Source organism: Eretmochelys imbricata, chromosome 2 (genome assembly GCF_965152235.1).
Source record: "Eretmochelys imbricata isolate rEreImb1 chromosome 2, rEreImb1.hap1, whole genome shotgun sequence".
NCBI lineage: Eukaryota > Metazoa > Chordata > Testudines > Cheloniidae > Eretmochelys > Eretmochelys imbricata.
The window spans coordinates 219,277,618-219,299,915 of record NC_135573.1 but is presented as its reverse complement, the minus strand read 5'-3'; the positions used below and the strand labels follow the sequence as shown (position 1 = coordinate 219,299,915).

Here is a 22,298-nt window from a genome sequence, read left to right as displayed (position 1 = left end):
TTTTTATTTAAAAATCTGGCCTGGATGATTCAAAACACCTCACAGAGTTATCACTGATTTGAAAAAAATCGACAGAGAAAACAATGTCGAATTTTACAAACAAGAATAACTTGCAGTATATTCTGCTCTTTTTATTTAGTGATTTTGCAAAAGATGTATGTTTTTGCAAAATACACATGCTATGCTTAAGAAAAATCGACCACTCTGAATTTTGTTAATCCAAATTGACAGTTTCTAAGAAAATTTAAAACTGAATATGTATGTCTATGTATGCATGATAACAAAATATAATACAATGACATTGATAAGTGCTTTGATATATGGGGACCTCTTATTGATCCTGTTGTATAAATTCTATTTTAAGGGCAAGCACCTGGACCATACAAAAATCACAGTCTTGCTTTTTTTTAAAAAAAATTTAAACTTTCAAAAGGCAATCTTACATTCGAAGTCTAGGGAAAAGAATAATAATTTTAAATACCTTTGCACTCAAATTAAATTTTTACAGGCTATGGGACAATCCTTAAGATGAGTAAAGGGGCAGGAATGGTATAAAAGTGCTCTGGAAGCCCCGGTTCCCACTAAGGGAGGACAACCTCTACAAGGCACAATACCATAAACCTGTTTTCCAAAGACCCCCTGAAAGCCCTGATGTAGGAGACATTCCAGGGCTGGGGGCAAAAGGGATGTATCAGTTAAGGCTACAGCACATAGTACTGCAGAGATTCTGGGTAGTGCTGTTGCCCACAAAGCAGCCCAGGAGCTGCCATAAATTAGATATGCTTCCAGCAGCTTGGTTTCTGACCCCTGCACTCCACTGGAACAACTTTTACAAAGGTCACCACGATGACCAAGTTGTGATTGAATATTGCATATCGTGAGGTGATAAGTCTCCCAGGATCCTGAGGCTCCCTAGCAGAAAGCCACATTAGCTACAATATTTATGCAGAAGAGAGTTTGGACACAGGTAAGCTTCAAAAAGAAGCACCTACAATTCAGCTGTTGACTGCAATCTTTTTAGAAAAAAATATGAGAGGTTATTCATTAATAATCAAAATTCACATGTAATGTTATGTCTCTTGCATATCAGCCTTACCACTGTACCTCCCCATAACCCATCTCAGTGATAAAGATCTGAAATATATAATTTAACCCTGACCAATGCTGATATTTAATAGTAAAAAAAATGATGGCTTAGAGTTTCCTGGTTATTGTTTAATGAACCAATAATTATATTTCCATTTCCTTCAAAATAACTTAATTATAAAACAGTTTTCAGGATATGTGCAGTCTCAGGAAGGTTCTTTATACATCTTACTGCAGAGCTGTAAAAACTCTTTTCTCTTCCACCCCAGAAGAAAAATCTGTAAGTGACAACTGGAATCTGCACAGGTACATCAGAGCCAAGGGAAAACATAAGATTCAAACATGGAAAATAGCATGTTAGATCACATTATCATTTCTCTCGTCAGTACAGTATATATTTCAATGTTAATTCAGTTTAGGTTTTAACAGTCTCACGCAATGAGGAAGACAGATCAAAGTATACCATATTTTTGTAATTAAATTATACAAAAGCTATATTATATGACTGTACAGCAAAGCATTTACAAAGTGAAGCAGATGGACCACATTATGGATGTGCCCAGGCACTGTAGGAAGGGATAAGAGAAAATTTCGGGGCAGTGGTTACCACAGAAAATCTCGGTCCTCTTATGAAAACAACATTCTCCCAGCAGCTGTACTCCCCTTCCTGTTTACTCTTCTCTCCTGCAGAATTTTCACAGTTCAGACCCATCTGTAATTCATTTACAAAAATCCATTATATTTTTAAAAGATATTTTGGCTGTACTACTAACCTCCTCAGATTATTAAAACTGAAGGAGTTTTCAAATCTAATTTACTTCCATAACTTCTCTTCTTTGTTTACTTTTTGTGCCTCACTTTGGCCCTGATCTTGCAGGATGATCCACACAGGTCTCGGTGTTCACTCACCGAGATCGATTTGCAGGATCCAAGCCTTGGTGTGGACAATGGAAATAAACAAGGCATTTTTTTCCTGGTTTCACCTTCTGGTTTTCCCTTTGGGATGCAAATACAGCAAGGTAATTCCCCCTCCCCTCCCCAAGTGTGTTTCATTGCACTTTTAAAAATCTCGTGATGACATTTCTAAGATTACTAGATTTACATGAGAAAAAAGCATAAAAATGTAAATTCGGCATCTAAATTACTTGATATTGTGGCTTTAAAATAAAGCAAAGCATAATCAAAACAAAAAAGTAAATTAAAATGGGACTCTATATATTCTGTTGGTTTAAGGCAATTTCTAATGTGTTTTTAGATTCCTTTGCTGTGTCATGGTGAAACAGAAAAAGTTGTGCATAGTTATCTGAAGCTATTTAATGGATGGCCATCATTAAAATCTTTTGTCCGCATGCCCTTATATGATCTCAAATTTATATTAATGTTAAGTAAACAGCTAAACTTAATCTACTTTTTCATGTCTCAGCTAGTAATTCGAGGTCATTCAAAAATATTTCATATCTGTAGCAATTTCGAAGCCTTTTATTTAATTTTACAGCCATTTCCCCAATCTCATTTCAGACTTTAACTTCTTAAAAATAATTGAACAGATGACAAGGAATCTCCCAAGGGCATGCTTCAATCTGTGGAAGCTACTATAGTTTGCAAGCAATACATCTTAAAACTGATGTAATCTTCCAAGAAGCTTGCTTCTATTTTTAATAGCACCCTTTTATTATGCTTTCAAAGGGCATCTCTATCATATATTGTTATTTTGCTTTTAACCTACTAACAGCAATGATGTAGTCCTTCATGCCATTTAATATATATTAAATGGCTGCAGGTATCTATTGATTTTATCATGCTATCTGGAATGGTTTTACAAATACATGTTGCAATAGCCCGGCTACAGTAATTTAAATTTCTACAGAATATAAATGTGCGTGTCACTAGGAACATTTAAAGTCATACTGTCAAGATGAGCATATCTTCTAAAATTCAGTCATGTCTGGGTCTGTCCATTTAATGACACTGGATTGGACTTTGGAGGAAGACTTGGAAAAATGTCACAATATACACTTTTCAGAGTAACAGCAGTGTTAGTCTGTATTCGCAAAAAGAAAAGGAGTACTTGTGGCACCTTAGAGACTAACCAATTTATTTGAGCATAAGCTTTCATGAGGATGAAGTGAGCTGTAGCTCACGAAAGCTTATGCTCAAATAAATTGGTTAGTCTCTAAGGTGCCACAAGTACTCCTTTTCTTTTTACAATATACGCTGACCATAGAAGACCCTGTCTGTACTGAAACTCCATCTGCCAGTAGAAAAACCCACCACCACAATGGAGAATGAAGATGAGTGTTGACAAAATGACTTTAAAAACAACAACAAAAAACTCGGTGCACGTTCCAACACTGATCGCCAGACAAACATTTCACATAAACAGGCTCATACATTAAACAACTCCAACTGCAACAATGTATATTGTAGGATTTCAAATCCCACATCAAAAAGAGATATTATTCTTAGCATCACATCCTACCAGCATGAAACCTGACATATGCTTGGCCACATCCGTGTCAGTACCCAATGTTAATCTTATTGTAATCCAAGTTTGCAAACAGCCTGTTTATTCTTTTAAAGAGCTTTTTGAACGAGGAGTGGTAGAGACAGGTGAATTATCTCCATAGTCTGTCATATGATGTCTGTTACACATGCAATCAAACAATAACAAAAATAGCACTGTTTGACATTATATCAGTTTGAGAACTCCTATCTCTGCGATCTACCACGACCACAGCCTGCTCTATTTCAGTGTTCCCAGGTAGCACTCATCTTCTTTCAATCTTTGGCTGGCTTCTCATTCGTGAACTCCCATACCTTTGTCACCTCCAAACTACAATACTCTAACAGATTGTCTACAGAATGTTGGCAAAGTGTACTTGAAGGGTGTGATCTGAAAGTGCTCTAACATGCTGCATGCTAATTTCCTCATGTAGACCCGCTGATGCACTCTAAAAGGCACTTAGTCTCTAACAGAACTATGTTAAAGCAAACCAGGTACCTTTTAGAGCACACCAGCAGGGTCTACATGGGGCAGTTAGCGTGCTTTACAAATCACACCCCTCTGGCAGGCTTTGCCACACTGTGCAGACAAGCCTCTAGTTCCTCTATATTGGATTAAGCCAGGGGTGGGCAAACCTTTTGGCCTGAGGGCCACATAGGGGGTATGGAAATTGTATGGTGAGCCATGAATGCTCACAAAATTGGGGCTAAGGGTGAGGGCTCTGGCTGGGGGTGCAGGCTCTGGGGTGGGGCCAGAAATGAGGAGTTCAGGGTGAGGGAGAGGGCTCTGAGCTGGGGCAGGGGGTTGGGGTGCGTGGAGGGACGGGGAGAACTGTGGCTGGGGGTGCGGGCTCTGGGGTCAGACCATTTCTCCAGTTTGCCCAGATCATTTTGAATTTTAATCCTATCCTCCAAAGCACTTGCAACCCCTCCCAGCTTGCACCCCACTCGTTATGCCCTTCCAGCATGACTGTGAACGACTGATAACTTCTCTCTGGGAACAATTTTCCAACCAGTTATATACCCACCTTACAGTAGCTCCATCTAGGTTGTATTTCCCTAGTTTGTTTATGAGAAGGTCATGTGAGACAGTATCCAAAGCCTTACTAAAGTCAAGATATACCATACTTACTGCTTCCCCCCCATCCACAAGGCTTGTTACCCTGTCAAAGAAAGCTATCAGGTTGGTTTGACACAATTTGTTCTTGACAAATCCATGATGACTGTTATTTATCACTTTTTTATCTTTTAGGTGTTTGCAAATTGATTGATTATTTGCTCCATTATCTTTCTGGGTACAGAAGTTAAGCTGACTCGTCTGTAATTCCCCAAGTTGTATTTATTTCCCTTTTTACAGATGAGCACTATATTTGCCCTTTTCCAGTCTTCTGAAATGTCTCTCTCTGCCATGACTTTTCAAAGATAATTGCTAATGGTTCAGATATTTCCTCAGTCAACTCCTGGAGTATTCTAGGATGCATTTCATCAGGCCCTGTAGATTTGAAGTCATCTAACTTGTCTAAGTAATTTTTAACTTGTTCTTTCCCTATTTTAGACTCTGATCCTACCTCATTTTCACTGGCATTCACTATGTTAGACATCCAATCTCCACCAACCTTCTTGGTGAAAACCAAAACAAGGAAGCCTAATACACAGGCTGAATTTCTTTCTCAGCTTGGGACCGATCTCCTCATTTAAGTCTTTGTCTTCACAGAGTTCTTGTTGCCTTCAGCATAAGTTGGGGAAGACAGAGGTGGCCTCATGATGCCACTGGCCCTTATTTTATACTCTTAATCCATGTCCCTGGGAGATACTCGCCCTGGCACGTCCTGATGGGCCTTGCTAAATCAGAGAGTTGAGCAAGCCGCATTGTGTGGTGCTTGTGCTGTAGCATTTTAAGGGTAGACATAGCCTAAGACTGGAAGACCACTTGGAAACGTCAACTAATACCAAACGCAGCTAGATGCTGTCTACATTGCAGCTTTTACCAGGGCTGGTAACGAATTAATATCATGGTTAACATCCACACACAGCATTGTTAGTAATTATGGCAGCTGAAAGTGTATTGCCCATTCAACAGGCCTATGCCGGCACAGTTTTCTTTAACAGATTCAGCACACTTTGCTGCACAGAAAGTCAAAACACCTCCCAATTGAACATGATTTGCAAATGTAATTAACATTAGTGCTCCCTTTTCTGGATCCCTCAAAGCTGTGAATAAAACAAGGGAAATATCCATCCGTGTAGCACCTCAGTGAGCATCATCCTCAATTTAATTCTTTTTATCACACTGGACAAAATACTAGGAAAATTTGTTATAAAAGCACAATCTTGCCTTGGCAGAAATAGTTTATTTGATCTAATAGGTATCTTCTATCTTTATTTTCCATGATTACTTATAACTTTGTTTATGGTCCTTCAGTCAGTTTTCAAAACTCCTGAGAGTGCTTGCTATCCTAGCCAATTTGAATTCATCTTTTTTCAGTAAGACTTCACAAGGCACTGTATCAAGCCAATACTTTACTAAAGCCCAGATTTATTACATTTAATGCAATTCCTTTTTCTACTAATTTAGTAATTTGATTATAAATATTGCTCTTCCAAGATATGTTATTTATAAACCTATATTGTTTAGTATTCTTCATTCTGTTATCCTCTAAATGCTTACAGATTTTCTTCTCATTTTTATCAGGGAACAAAATTAGGTTTACAATACAGCAATTTCAAAGACTGCTCTTATTTCAAAGATTGGTATCATATTTGGTTTTCTTCCCATCCTGGTCCTTTGGTACTTCCCCAGTTCCGCATGATACAATCAGACCACAGATACAATGGACCGAGCACCTCTGCTTTCCTCAAGTCATAAAGTGGCATCATATGGAAGCTGACAGTAGAAGCTCAGATCCCTCTACATAAAAGACCCTGTGGTGTGGTTACTGCAGGCTCCTCCACACCCCTTCAAATGCTGAGAAACCCTTACCCATGAGAAAGAGGAAACAAGCCACAAGACAGCGAGTCCCAGGTTCAGTGGCTCCTCCTCTTAGGCTGTGGGCAGGGACTTTGGCTGTGGGCGGTCTTGTGCTCATCCACTTCCCAGAACCCAACAGGACAAGAAAAGATAGCAAAGGTGTTGGGGAAAAGGTGATGCTGTCCCCCTCACTCAGAGAGCGTTAAGGATCAGGTGGAGAGGGAAACAGAGGAAGGAAGAGTTTGAGAGGGAGCACCAAGAGAATGCAGGGGTAAGTGGGATCTGATGTTTGGGAATGTGAAAAGGAGGTCTTGAAGAGAGGAGGAAAGAAGGAAAGAATATAAGAAACTGAGGGATACAGGAAAAAGAAAGCAGAGAGACAAGATGAAGGTACCTGTAGAAGGAATGAAACAGTGAAATGAGGACCAACATGACGAACAATACATTTTTTTAAAGTGGAAAACTCAAAAAGTACATGGTTGTTTTTATGAATGTTTCTTGCTTACCTGTTTGTGTCTCTGACCAATGGAAATTTATGACTGGGTTTGTGGGGAAGTGGCTTTGGAGGTGTGTCTGGGTTCCATTTTGAAACACAATACAGAACTTGTCCCTGGCCAGTTATGCTACTGCAGAAGTCCACATAAGCACCAGCATGGTTTTGTTATCTTAGCATGAATTCTTTGATCTGCAATGTTCTAAAATGAGTGAAACTGTACCTGGTATTCAAAATATTCCTGGGGGCCCCCCCTAGGACTCACATTTTTATTTTTAGGTCAATAAAGTATCTTTCTCCTTTATCAATTAGAGAATCTGGTATTCATGGCTTAATGTCCAATACACTCCAGGGCCTCCTTGCATGTAAGAATGGGTATCCTAATCAAATACAAAAACATGTGTGATGTAGTGGGGATTTCCCGTTGTTATGTTGTATGTAAGCGGATGTGAGGCTTACTGTTTTGCACAAAGGCTGTTTGTGTCCCAGTTTCCCTGTGTATTGCACCAATGTCTAGGTGGTGGGAATAAGGGTGTGTGACTTTTGCGGGGGCTGCTTCAGTGTGTGAACTTCTTGCCCTGGAGACAGTATGCTCAAAGGGAGAAGGCATGCTCCCCCAGAGTCCTGGCTGGCTTCATTCGGAGTAGTTCCAGAGCATCGCCCAGGCGACTCCATGACAACTCTGGAGATCTTAGAGGCCTAAGATCTAGGATATATAGGAAGGGTGTGTCTCCTACTGTTTTCTGGTTCCTGTTTGAGGAGATTCTGACCCATTCATAGACAAGACATCAGTTTCCACTGGGCCCAAAACCCAAGCCTATATGCATCCTCACCTTCACAACCCAGCTTCTTCTCCCTCCGGTTGGATAGAGCTATCTAGGGTTCTAGGCTCTTATAATGGTACCTATCCCCATAGCATCTGAGCACCACACAAGTGCAGGACTTGCAATGCACTCCAGGCAGAAGAATCCCATAAGGGAAGACTACAAAGCTGCACTGCTGACTGAGTCCCTGCACCACTTCTTCCACCTTAAATTTATCTTTTCTCATGCTTGTTTAATTGGGCCTCAAGCTGCTAGGGAAAGCATGTGCCTCAAGCTGAAGGGGAAAGATGAGATAATGGGCCAACCCCCTTGAACCTTACAACTCTAGTTGATGGTGGCTCAGCTTCACTGAGAGGTCCCAATCTGGCAACTTTGAAAACCCCACTACTCTGGAATGGTGCAGTCCAAATCTCAGGAATGAGGGGAGGTGGGGTGGAGAATAACAATGGAAGAGGAAGAAAAGAGATACAGAAAAGAGTAATTTGGTATGTAAATAGATGCACAATGTACATCCAGCCCTGTGACACATAAGATTTCCCTTATAATCACATAAAGGTCAGCATGAAGTAACAAAGCCAAGAGCAGGTAACTTTGAGTCTTAGTGTAAGATGGAACACCAGGTAGCTGGTTACATTACACGTAGAGCCACCTTAGTGTGCCCATGTAATCTGTTAATTGAAAAAAGGTCAAAGGCGCATAAGATTTGTTGAAGTGTGCAGGGAAGAAGAGAATGACTTACTCCTTCTCTGGTTTTACACAATAAGGAATGCAATTGTCTTACAAACAAACAATAAAAAAGGTCATATTTCATGTTACCAATGGAAAGCCACACTCAACCACACGAGTGCGGAGACTTTGTAGGGTTCAGCATGCTCACGCACCATGGTGCCCCTGCCTACAGCAATGGTAAACGTGTGCCCCAAGTACCTCTGCTGTTTTGAAAGAGAGCTACAAAAAATGCTAGTGGTTTAACTCCCATGTTATCAACTCTAACAATACCGTTTGGACTGCTGGTCTTTTAGTGGGTAAATCCTGCTTTTTTTGAGAAACAATATCAGAAACTCGTCTATATGAATTTACTTTAGTCTCTGAAAAAAAAAGCCACCAGATTTACAATGGTATATGTATTATATTTAGAATATCATTAGGAAAGGATATATATTCCAACAAACATTCATATGACCAAGTGATATAAATACTGCCAAAGGTGGATTTCTTCACACATTAACTATGAGAAATTAAAACCACAAATGTTTACTTAAAAAGCTTAAAAAAAAAAAAAAAGACTACTATTAAAATAAATACTGTAGTCTCTTTGCAATCAAAAGTCTGAATAGCACTTTTAAAAACATTTTTAAAATAACCCTCCAGGGATTTGGACTCAACCTCACTAACTACTTGCAACATTGAATATGCAGCACCCAAAGCAAATACTTTATTTTTCCTCTAAGTCGGCATTATATTTACAGATTTTGTTTTTCCGAAGCACACAAGATCTTTTACTGAACACAAAACTACCACATGATTTCTCAGTTGTAATTATATAAATCCCAACTTCATCTAAAAAAACACAGTCGAACACTGCCACATTATGGCACAATTTAGATTTGCAAGCAAGAGGAGAACAAACAATTCAGCTATTTCTACTGTTGAGAACTACAGTATCTGAACCCTACTTAAACTGTCCATGGAGTAGCATGAGCACCACCATAACTTGTTAGATAAAACCGGTCTACAAAAATCTTTAGGCATAAAGCAATCCAAAGTGTCCCCCTATGTTAGAGGAGACAAGATCATTTTCTATAAGAGGGCTAACAACCTTTGAATACACAATGACCAGTCTGACACAGCAGTTGTTCAGTGTGAGAAGGAACTATAGGGGTAGTCAATATCAAACACTTTATTCAAAAATAGGATACATATATTTTGTTGGCTGTAAAATGTAGAGATTTTTGTACTTGGCATTCCAATGTGGTCTGAAAAGTTTAATATTAAATAATAGCTGGGGATGGGAGCGACAGGGAGAAATTAAAGATTTCAGCCTAATAAAGTTTTTAACCTTCTCCTCTGCAGCAAAGCAACAGAACTTTGGTAAACAGTTAAAGAAATAAACCAACTTGATGTAACTGTAACAGAAAACTGCTTACAGAATTATACATTTCAAAATACATGGCTCCCAGAGGCATTATTGTAAACAAGAAGCAAAAGCTCCTAAAAGCTCTAAGATAAAACATTCATTGCAACTTTTAGAAGTCTTCATTGCCAACTTTGAGGCATAGCATCCCGAGAACACTTACATTTCATGGACAAGATTTTAACAAGCTTCCTATAAAAACCCTCATTATCTTAACTACTCTCTCTATTTTACAGTGTAGATCTTCCACATCGCTTGTTTCCCAAGAAAAGCATAAATCAGTTTGAATGACCATTATCAATACTACTTTTCAGTTCTTTATTCAAACACTCCTTTTATAGTGCATTTCCACTCCATCAAACGTTACACATAAGAAATTAGCCAAGGCCGGAACCAGACTGATCATTTAGCCTGCAAGAACCTGCCATTATAAAAGTTTCCCACTAGGGTGGAGGTGAAAGTAAACCAGTACGGTCCAGTATGGCGTACTGGCAAGAGCCAGTGCGCCGTACCAGACCGGCTTCCCCAGGCCGGCGATTGAAAGGGCCTGGGGCTCCCAACAGCGGCCGGAGCCCCGGGCCCTTTAAATTGCCGCTAGAGCCCTGCTGCCGGAGCCCAGGGGCTGGCTCCGGTGGTGATTTAAAGGGCCTGGGGCTCTGGCTGCTGCGGGGAGCCGCAGGCCTTTTAAATCGCCGCTGGAGCTGAGCTGCTGGAGGCCCGGGGCTCCGGAGATGATTTAAAGGGTCCAGGGCTCCGCTGCGGTAGCAGCGGCCGAAGGGCCAAGGGCTCCAAGCCGCCGGTACCACAGCGGAGCCCCGGGTTCTTTAAATCTGCCCCAGAGTCCAGGGGTAGTGGTGGCAGCCATGAGCCCCCGGAGCTCCATCAGCGATTTAAAGGGCCTGGGGCTCTGCTGTGGTAGCCGGAGCCCCGGGCCTTTTAAATCACCATCAGAGCCCCGGGGTAGCCACAGCGGCTGGGAGCCCCGGGCACTTTAAATTGCCCCTGCACCCCGCGGCTCCCGGCCACCTCCGCAGCTGGTAGCTCCGGCAGTGATTTAAAGGGCCCGGGGCTTCCAGCCACCGCTATCGCAGCCCCGGGCCCTTTAAATCTTGATTTAAAGGGCCCGGGGATTTAAAGGCCCCACCTCTTAGAGTGAGGCCCCGCCCCTTCTGGTTCAGGCCCTACCCCCCTGCTAAGGACTCCGGTGTACTGGTAAGTCCTTTAAGTTACTTTCACCCCTGCACCAGACATAATAAAATACAAGTCGGGTGCCCTGAGATTTGCAGACATATCCGCATTAAAGAAAAATTATGTCAAGATTTGGAAATTTTATCCCTCCCATCCTCACTGCTATTGTCACAGCTTGCATTCACAAATATTAATATGAACTAAACCTGCTAATTCTTTCCTATCAGTGTTTGATTCAAGTTTTAACCCCTTCCCTGGAAAATAAACAATATATTGTGTGTTATGATCATATAAAAACATTTACTTCATCTCAAAATATTTCCAGTTAAAAGAGACAGACAATTAGTTTAAGGCTTCAAGGAGAGCAAGTTCTCTTTCACACAACTTTCTTTGGAGCAGATATGTACCAAAGTAAATTCTAGATCTCAAGCCAATGACCTACAATATTTTGCCATTTCTGTTATTATGCCATTTCTGTTTACATTATAAATGAATTTATTCAGAGTGTAGGTGTTTGCCTGCGATCCAGAATTCTGCCCCCTCACTCAAATCCAGATTCATAACAGCAAGAAAACTACTAGCTCTACATTCTATAGGGAGAACAGCCACCAGTCCTATAGCTATGACTGTAAAGGCCTCCTAAGAATGAATTGACCCAAAGGAGATCAGTATGGTCTACACTTAAAACTTATATTGTCATAGCTATGTTGGTCAGCAGTGTGAAAAAGAAAAAAAATCCCTGACTGACATAGTTATGTCAACAAAACCCCCAGTGTAGATGCGGCTATGCCAACAGAAGAGTGCTTTTGTTGGCATAGCTAACATCGTTCTGAAAGGTGGTGTTTCTACACTGGCAGAAGAACTTCTATCTGCATACACTGAGGCCCAGATTTTTAAAGGTATTTAGCTGCTGCTGCACACAGTGCTGTTAATGGGATTTAAGCTCCTCAGGGCCTGAATCCCTTTTGAAACGCTGAGCAGAGCAATCAATGTCTAAATACCTTTAAAAATCTGGGCCTGAGCCTACACTAGGTTCAGCAATGCTGACATAAGCTCTGTAGCACAGACATAGTCTAAGTAACTCCTACATTGCTACCTTGAGGTATGATAGCTTTGGGCTAAGCTTTTCGAGAGTGAATAGTGATTGAGTACCTTAGTTTTCGAGTGCCAAACTTAAAATACCTTGAAAGGGCCTGATTTTTGAAGGTTGAGCGCTAAGCCCTTTCTAAAAAAGCAACCCTCTTTAAGGTGTCCCGAATTGAGTACTGAAAAAAAATAAGACACCTAAAGAACATCACTAGTCACTTTTGAAAATCTTGGCCTTTAACCAAGCCCAAACAGTTCAACTCAGCAACAAATATTATGGCATTTCTATTAGTCTATACAGAATTTTCATACTTTCTAGTAGCATCATCAATCTTCTCTACCACTGTTGAGCGCAGACATATCTCCTTCTCTTAATCATTCAGTTGTTTCCCTCAGTAAAGCATTTAAAAATATATATTATATAAAATACAAAAATGTATTCTAATCAGAACCAGGGAGTTAAGAACTGTGATTTCTTGCCACTTTCTCTCCCCCTTAGCCTTATCATCTGTGAAAGATATAATATTCCATATCAAATTAATGGGTATTGTGTCACATGGAAAAGATCAGTTATGATTAATTGCATCCTCAGTGCTGTTGAATGTCTTCCTCACAGGAATCAAAATCATGCTTCACTACCATTTATCATGCTTCCCCCTCCAGCAAACCACAAAAAACATCATACCTTCCTAAACTTCTCCATCTGCTTGTAAAGATCTGGATCCAATTCTTGAGAGACATCTTTCATCCACAGTAGCGCTCCTCGGTATTCAGTCCGATACTGTTCCATTCGGTTTACGGTGAGCCATGTATCTGATATAGCCCTATATCTAAAAGTCTCCACTTCTTGGTATAGTCTGCACAAAGGAGTACGTAATGCCAACCTTTTTTTTAAAAAAAAAAAAACAAAAAAACCCCAAAACATATATTTTGGACTGATCCATAAAGATAATAGTTGTTGCTTTTTTAAAAATAGCAATCAAACAAATATACACATCCTGGAGCCATTTCTAAAAAGTGCGCAATGGACATGTCAGTCTAAAAGAAATTCACTGAAATGACTACAACATGTGAGAGGGTCTAAAGACTCATTTGGGGTCATAAGTGAAGAGGATCTCTTTACGTCTATGTTGTGCATGTTTTCTGCACAGGTGTCATGATTTTCACAATTACTTTCAGCTTCTCAAATCAGTAACAGAGGAACCTTTTTCAGTGTATTTTTGATTAACTGCAAAATTTATTAGTGTATGTGTGTCAATTAAAAGGTTCAGACGAGTGAAATTAGCAAATCGGAACTACATTTAACAGTCACAAAACCTGTGATAAAGCACCTGTTACTAGCCACATACCACAGATGTACCAGGACTGTAACGTTAAACTGCATTTTAGGTTAATGGTAGAGTTAAGAATGTAACCTTGATATGAGCAGGTAACACTGAAGTCATCAGTCAAGCAGATAATTTATCTGAATTTTCAAAGGAATTTGAATAATTCTGTTTATTTTTATAAAGTTTTAAGGCATGTTCTGCCATACTCTCAGACCCAGCATTATGGAGAGGCAGATGGGGATAACAGCTCCCCCACTCACTCCCACATCCTCCCCTTAAACAGGCTCTCAAAAAATCCTTCCCACTACTAACTTGCCCTTCCGACCTCTAGCTGCTGCTTTCCCCTGCCTGTAGCCAGCAGCAGCCTCACGGAGATACATTCAACAGCCTATTAGTGGCGTAAACCAGCTTTAAAATCTGCTTTAAGTAGCTACCTGCGGATTTTCTTAGCATAGGGGAATGTCTAGTTAGTGTAGGGCTGGCACATCCAGGGAGCTGCTACGTCTGGCTGATCTTCCGTTACTGAGGTGGCCAGAGGCTGATGACACAATAACTTGCAGTACTGACTTGTTAGGAGGAGGGTGGGTCACAGAGGTGGAGGGGAGAACTGGCAGACTGAGCAAGGGAAGGACATATGTGGCTCTCTCTTTACGTTGGCTTAAAAAAAGATCAAAATGTTGATTCTGGCTCTGAATATTTACAAATATATAAAAGTTTTCATATGATACAGGATTACTTATGGGGAACTGGGTCTTTGGTGAGGGGTTAAGGCACATTTACTGGCATTCTAAAAGAACATAGTTTGCCACATGCAAGAGTTTGCATAATTGGACGTGTGTCAGATAATTAGCTAAAGAGAGGGATTTTCAAAAACATCTAGACTACTCAGGAGCATAGTCAGTGGAATTTGTGTTCCTAAGAGACTTATATGCTTTTGAAGATCCCACCTGTGGCTGTTACTAGCTGTGCCAACAGTCAAATTCAAATCTAAGATGAACATATCAAGCTCCCAATGTTCAGCATGTGATGCTTCATTTTGAGCCAAGCAGCCACACTGTTCAGCTCAAAATGGAGTATTTCAAGCCAGTCATTGAGGACACTGAAAAAATGTCAGAGCACAAAATTTGGTCCAACATGAACGAAGCCGTGGAGTAACAATTACTGAAGCTGACATACCTTTGCTGAGAAGAAAAGCAGAGGGCCTTTCCTGTGGCCTGCATCATTTTTCCTGCTCTGGTTTTATCCTGAGAACCCTGTGATCGAAGAAATTTCCCCAATTCATTTTCTTCCTGAGACAAAACTAATGAAAAAGGAATGATCAGTCATATATATGCAATGTAACAGAATTTTAAACTGTTTAAAAATGTCAACAGCAAAAATAGGGTAACAAGTCACTTCCAATCCAAGCAGCACAGCATAAAAAAACATGCAGTTCCTGCATTTATGAAATGAAAGCTCAGATTTACTTGAACACACTTGTCAGTGAGTTTGGTGTACCGTAATAAGAACCGCAAAATGATCTCTGGCTGAAAGGCAACAAGCGAATGTGCTATTTATTGCTTGAATAAAGATATTATCTTGGTCAGATCATATGAAGGAGCCTACTGTGGCCTGACAATATTATTTCCCTTGGTAGGTTTTTTTTTGTTTTTTTTTTTTTTTAAGCTCATGGAGCCAGATCCTAAGTTGATATAAAACAGCATAGCTCTATTGAAGCCAATGTTGATTTACACCAGCTGATGATCTGGTCCCTTAAAATCTCTCTCCCCTTTTCTATTATTGTATTATTTAGTTGGGGATTTAATTCTTAGAAAAAATGTGTGATTTTCTTTTTAAGTTAATTGCTGGATGGTCTGCTTACTGTATGATTCTACTAGTATTTCAAAAGCTGCATAGTTTAAAAGACTTTTCTGGTGTATTTTCTGGGGGATTGGAAGTGGGAATGTTACATGGTAGAATACCGGATACTTATGGAGTGGAAGTAAGTAAACTGAATTTGGTTGTGGCCTTAAACCATGCCAGAAGTTCACAGCCACTTTCACCTCATGGACCTCCTCCAGATCAGCTGTCCCCTGCAGCAATCACTTTTGCCTGCCCCCCCAGATTAGAACTCTCCACACATAGCTCCCTGTCTGCCATTCTCTTGGCCATCTGCATGTCAGGTCATGCAGACTAAAACAAGTGACATGTGAAGGAAGAGAGACATAGTCATTATTGTAACTGAAATATTGTTCTACAAGTTATATTTCTAGATGTCAGCAAGGTAGGGTGACCAGATGTCCTGATTTTACAGGGACAGTCCCGATTTTGGGGGCATTTTCTTATATAGGCACCTATTACCTCCCACCCCCCCGTCCCGATTTTTTACGCTTGCTATCTGGTCACCCTACAGCAAGGGCCCCTTGTTAGCCAAATCCACTCTATGCCCACACTGCATCTAATCGAGTATGTTTCTCCCTATATAATCTTCACACAAAAGACTTTACTTGGGTCATCACTGCTGCCATGGACCACTAACTCAGATATATTAAACTATTGTGTAACTGCACTTTTCCTCTACATCTTGAGACTTTTCAGAGACTCTTTTCTTGGGGGGTGGGAAAGTACCTACAACACTCTACAGAATAGAACCAGCCACCCCCATCAGCGTGGATCTCTCACTGACTAGTGCCCCATTACTTTATTTTCTACTTCAGACCATAACGCAGCCTCCCCAACATGTGGTTCTCTGATCTGCCACTCATCGTGGCTATCCACATGTCAGGGTCAGTTTGACTATCAATTCTGTGTCATGGCTGTGTTGTGTTAAGACCTCCAATGCTCCTAATGCATACTAAATTCACATCCATCCCTCAAAAGACACAATCCTCACCAAGAAAATCAGATTAAAAGCAATTTGGAGTTTCTAAAATAAGCCACTTCTGAATTTGGATAAGTCAAGTAGTTAGGGCTTGATTCTTGAATGCTCTCCTATCTGCCGTAGGTACTCCTGTCTATCCTGGCCTAGTATCACACATGTACAATTTCAGGAGAATTGAGGAAGTTTGGCCAAATTAGGAGGTTAGTATCAAAACAGGGTTTATAATGGAAGGTTAGCTTCAAATTTAACTAGGATGAAGAGAGTAGCATTTATCCCATGATCATCTTCATTTTGTCACACATTAGTTACTTCCATATTGCAGACTCACCTCCCTGCTTTACTGTAGTTAGTTATACTTACAACAAATTCTTTTTTGATAGAGTTCAATTGCTTTAAGCAACTCCATACATGTTCTCTGAATTGAGTGGAACAGCTGAAATTAAACATAAAACAAGCTAATTATAAAACATACAAGAAACATTCTAAAGAAAAAACAAAAAAAAGTATTTGTTCTAAAACAAATCTGCATTACTTTTAAATTTAAAAAAATCATTATTTCCTTTTTAAATGTGTTGCTTCTAATACCCTCTCATGCTTGAGTGTAAGATTTTCCTTCGATAACCTTGTCGTAGGTTCGAATTGTTTACGGAAACTATAAACAGATCAACAACATACAAAGGAAATATAAGAAAAAAACAGAACAAAACAATTCTTTGTTTTTGCAAAATAAAGTGACAGTTCACCAAGAACATGTTTATTTCTTATGTTTCTCTACTGACATTTTTAAATCTATGCACTAGCCATGAAGTTGTATAAAACTCTATTTTGGAAGAAAAAAGTATATGTACACACAGACACATAAAGCATCTTAATTGGAGTATATGAGATAACACAATGCCTACTAGCTTTTCAGTATAAGGCCCCTGTCTTGCAAAGTAGTCCATGGGTGGTGGAAACTGATGGACTTCAGTGGGACTCTCTACTGGCATAAGGATCTATCCCTGCAGATCGCATTGCAAAGGATGTTCAACCTGATCAGTTTTGTTTCTGTTCCAGTGTAGTCACTGTTCCAGTATAATCACACATTAGAGACATAAAATTTCCTAGCTTCAATTATTATTATTATTTCTATTATGAGAGCACCTTCAGACCCAACTGAGATCTGGGCCCCACTATGCTAGGCACTATATAAAGATATTGTAAGAGACACTCAGCACACAATTCATCATACTTAATCAAAACTTCAGTGTGGCCTACTATACATTTAAGCAGTAAACAGAGTCATCAAGCAGGAAGGGGAGACAAAAGAAGTTCAAGCAGATGGAAAAAAAAACAGCATGGAATATCCTTCCACAAGGCTCGGCGTCTCCTGAATCTCAGTTGGAAATGTTTTTCAAGAGAGGGACTGAAACTATAAAAAGGAGAGAAACACCAGAATGGGCCCAGTCTCTCTCTCCCCCTGTCCATGGAATTCTCTACACCTGAAGCAACAAAGGAAGCCTTCCTTAGATTCTGGGAGTAGGGGTGCTGACCTAGAGGGTTTGGTCAATAAGACGGCTGAAAGCATATGGTGAGAAAATTTCCTTGAATCCGATATAGTTTAAGTTAGGCACCAGTAGCGTTTTAACTTTATTGTCTGGTAATCACTTTGGACTTTTATGCCTCATTACTTCCACACACTTAAAATCCCTCTCTTTGTAGTTAATAAACTTGCTTTATTGTTTTACCTAATCCAGTGTGTTTAAACTGAAGTGTCTGGGAAAATCCATTTCGAATGGCAAGTTGTGTGCATGTTATTTCTATTAAAGAAATAACAGGCTTTATATAAATTCGTATTGTCCAGGAGAGGGCTGGGTAGTACAAGACATACATCGCTGGGGGGAAAATCTAAGACTGGGAGTGTGTTGGTGCCATCCTGCAGTATAATCAAGACTGGTAGGAGCCACGGTGCGTGTGACTGGTTGGCTACAGCACACACAGAGAAAATAGCTGGCAGTGACATACATGCTGGATAGCATAGGTGAGCAGTCCAGACTGGAGGCTATAGCAGCAAGGCATAGTATGCTGGACAGGGAATTCTGAGCCAAAAAATAAAAAGCCTGCAAATTTTATTTGTCAATAAATAAATGTGTAGGCTTCAGTATGGCAGTGGGAGATCACCCTGCAGCCCCTACCTCCCTCAGGACATAGACTCAGAGTGAGGCGCCTGACCCTGACACAGTGCAAGGGCCGGGCCTGCCACAGAAACACCTGAGCGCCCTTCCCCTCTGTGCCAGGTGCAACAGGTGTACGCAGGCAGGCTCAGCCTGGCAGGGGCTTAGTGAGGGGTGAGAGGGTTCTGTTTGGGGCAATGTGGGAATGGGTGGCTTAATGGGGTATCTGGGTACACAGGGGCTCCTTGTGGGAGTACCAAGTGCCAAGGCAATGGTACTTTGCAGGGGGGTCCAGGTGAAGATGGCTGGGGCTCAGCAGGGGGGTGTGGGGGCTCAGTTGTGGGGTCCAGGTCCTGGAGAAGTGGGGCTTGGTGAGGTGGGGGTCTGGTTGGGGCTCAGTGGGGCTGGGGTTCAAGTGCAAGGGACTCAGCGGGAGGTGGTCTGGGTCCAGGGGTGGGGGTACAAATGCAGCAGGGGTGGGGCTTGGAGAGGTGGTGGGGTCTGGGTGCAGGGGGTCTCTGGATGCAGGGGCTGTGGCTTGGCGGGGTGGGGGTAGGGTCTGGATGCATGGGGGTTGGGCAGAAGGGGGAGCAGCTCCCCACACAGTGACCCCTCTCCCCACGCCTGAGGAGCAACTGGAGCAAAGGGGGGAGGTGTTGAGCATTCTGCAGCTGGCGGGGTTTCAGGGGGTGGGTCTGACCATGACCTGGTTGCTCCTTGCAGGGGAAGAGGAAGTATTGTCCTTCCACACCCCCAGTCCAACAAGGACTAGCAGCTGAGCCCAGCACAGGGTAGGAACCACCAGCCAGGGTGTCCTCAGCCTCGCCCCTGTCCCGCAATGATTTACCTCTCTGCCAGCTGCTCTGAATGCCCAAAATGATGTGCCCGTGCTGCTGGGGAGGGGCGAATGACCGCTTTTGTGGCTTCCCTTTGCTTCCCCATCAGAAAGTCATTTTTCTGCAGGGAAGCAAAGAAATCTGCATGGGACATGAATTCTGCATGAGCACAGTGGTGCAGAATTCCTCCAGGAGTAATTGTAAAGGACAGTCCAACTTGGAGGGCAGGGGTGACACAGCTACTCAGTCTCAATTGTATCCTGATATGTTACAGTAGAAAGACACATTATCAAGGGTTTCGGGCCTAATATTTGTCCTTTCTCAAAATATAGTTTTAGAGGGGAAAAAAATTGTGAAAAGCCAGTAAATATCTTATATTTATATAGTAATTTTCAACCAGCATTCAAAAGACAAGGCAGACTATGATCATTCTATGTACAGGCATTCTGTGGCATAAGCACTACACAACAGCTTGAATAAAGAATTTATCCAAATTAAAATAATTTTCCAAGTTTTAGCAACCTTAGAGTAAAACCTGGCCCCACTAAACCAACAGAAAAACTCCCATTGACTTCAGTGGGGACCAGAATTTCATCCCAATATTTTGAGAGCAGGCAAAAAGTTATTTGTTTAACTTCACCATTCCATTGCTGAGAATTTTTACCACCACCACAATGATGATATTTTATAGGGCCCTCATAAACAGCTTTTCTTTTAATATTCTGCTAATTCAGCAGCAACATTTGAACACTTTTCCAATGCTCTGCTGTTTTGCATCGTGAGAACTATAAAATGTTAATTGGTAAACAAAATACTGCTGAGGTGAGGTTGGATGGTTTGTTGAGTTTTTTTTAAAAAAAACAACCAAACAACACACCACATATTTAACTGTAGTGGATATCCAAGAGTGCAGTACTCCCACCGCCGTCCCCCACACACCCTGCACATGAGATTATACACATAAATACAAAGTATGGTACACATACATATGTACATACAAACACAGAGGCTCAATCACATTATCAGATTTTCAAAGAGATTTAAATCATTAATGTCTATTGTAAATTCATTACAAACCTCTAGTTTTGCATCCAGGTCTGCATCTGAAGCCACAACATGTTCATCTTCCTTCTTTCCTGTGACTTTAATAAGGGTTTGTTTTGTTTTCCAGTATTTCTGCTGCATTTTATTGACCACAGATTTTTCCTGGCTTTGAGCATACTGGTCATAAAATTCCCTGGAATAACTGCTGAAACATTTAAGAAACAAAATTACAATGCTTGATTAAATAAAAAGAATGAGGCTTTTAAAAAAAATTTCAAACATTTTATTAGATTTTTAAGGAGTATCAAGAAAAAGAGGAAAAACGATATATATGTTCTTTATCTGTGAAACTATATAAAATTACTAATTATGAACAAATACTTGTGGTTATGAAATAAAGGTGGGTTTGAATAAAAACCCTAGGACTTGAACATTCCTGCACTTTGCAATGTTCAAATCCTACCTGAAGTTACCATTAATGCTCATCACTACCAAATATGCAGCAAATTCTCTAATCCCTTTTAGCTGAAAGAAATATTAGTATGACAATATAATCATGAATATTTCCAGTCTTATTCTGGAAGCATTTAAACCACTTCCAATTTGAATGCGGTAAATTGGTAGTGTTGCCAATCATCAACATTTAGTAGTGAAGAATCTTCCAATATTATAGAGTGATTTATCGCAGATACAGTAACTCCCCAATTAATGTTGTAGTTATGTTCCCAAAAAATGCAACTTTAAGTGAAACCAATTTCCCCATAATAATTAATGTAAATAGCGGGGGTTTAGGTTTCAGGGAAATTTTTTTCACCAGACAAAAGACATATACATATACAATGTAAGTTTTAAATAATTTTAAACAAACAATGTAATACGGTACTCACCAATGATGATTGTGAAGCTTGGTTGAGGCAGGGGTTTACTGGGATCAAGGTGTGGGGGCTTGCCCCCTTTCCACCCACCCGGTGCTCCTGCCGGGGAGTGGGATCGGGGGGCTTGCCTGCTCCCCGGCAGGAGCACCAGGTGGGCGGAACAGGACAAACCCTGAGCCCCGACCCCACTCCCTGGCAGGAGCACCGGGCAGGCGGAGCAAGCCAAACAACTTTATAAAGGACCTTTGCGCGACTTTAAACAAGTATGTTCTCTAATAGATCAGCAACCTAATAACAAAACAATATTAACCGGGACAACTTTAAGTGAGGATTTACTTATATGATAATGTCTCAGTTTTTGTTTTTATTTACTTGTTCTGTAATGGTTTTTTGATTCATATATCGGGAGATATTTAAGGTGAAATCCTGGCCCCACTCAAGGGCTGCAGTAGAAAACTGCCATTGTCTTCAATAGGTCCAGGATTTCATCCTGTACGTCAATCTTGTATCTAAACAGATTGAGTTGCAGAGAGGGATGGAGCAATCTGTAGAAGAACAAGTAATAGCACCCCATCCTGCTCAATCTGCCAAGCACAAAACAAAGTCTGACACTCCAATTCTATACAGTACAAAGTCTAGAAGCAGGAAAAGCGGATGATGCTTGATTGTGTGCAACATGTACACTTTTCCCAGATTATTTTCCTTCGGGGGATGATTCTGCATCTCTTTTGTAAACTTACTGAAGTTGTAGCTGAAAGAGCAATTGCATCCTCCTACAATTCCTTTAACCAATAGGAAGCACAGAAAATTTAGCATCTCAATATAACACTGATATGTCTGATGAACAGTTAATTATTAACTTCTGTGAAAATGGAATCCCTAATCCATAAGTAACTGAAAAACTGCATTAATTTTGCAAAT

At 40.7% G+C, this 22,298-nt stretch overlaps 1 protein-coding gene across 4 annotated transcripts in view; it reads right to left on the bottom strand.

Moving 5' to 3' along the window:
• ICA1 (islet cell autoantigen 1) overlaps nt 1–22,298 on the bottom strand; it is an 89,661-nt gene that overhangs the window by 51,970 nt on the left and 15,393 nt on the right. The window contains exons 1-5 of one of the 4 annotated variants that reach the window (XM_077808047.1): nt 21,390–21,473; nt 20,536–20,707; nt 16,830–16,902; nt 14,786–14,909; nt 12,967–13,165 (exon numbers count right to left, since the gene is read on the bottom strand). In XM_077808047.1, the coding sequence (XP_077664173.1) occupies nt 12,967–13,165; nt 14,786–14,909; nt 16,830–16,902; nt 20,536–20,643 (504 nt within the window). In that variant the 5' untranslated portion in view covers nt 20,644–20,707; nt 21,390–21,473. Of the gene's footprint in view, nt 1–12,966; nt 13,166–14,785; nt 14,910–16,829; nt 16,903–20,535; nt 20,708–21,389; nt 21,474–22,298 lie in introns of those variants that run through there. The other 3 variants (XM_077808043.1, XM_077808045.1, XM_077808044.1) reach the window with 3 other exon arrangements.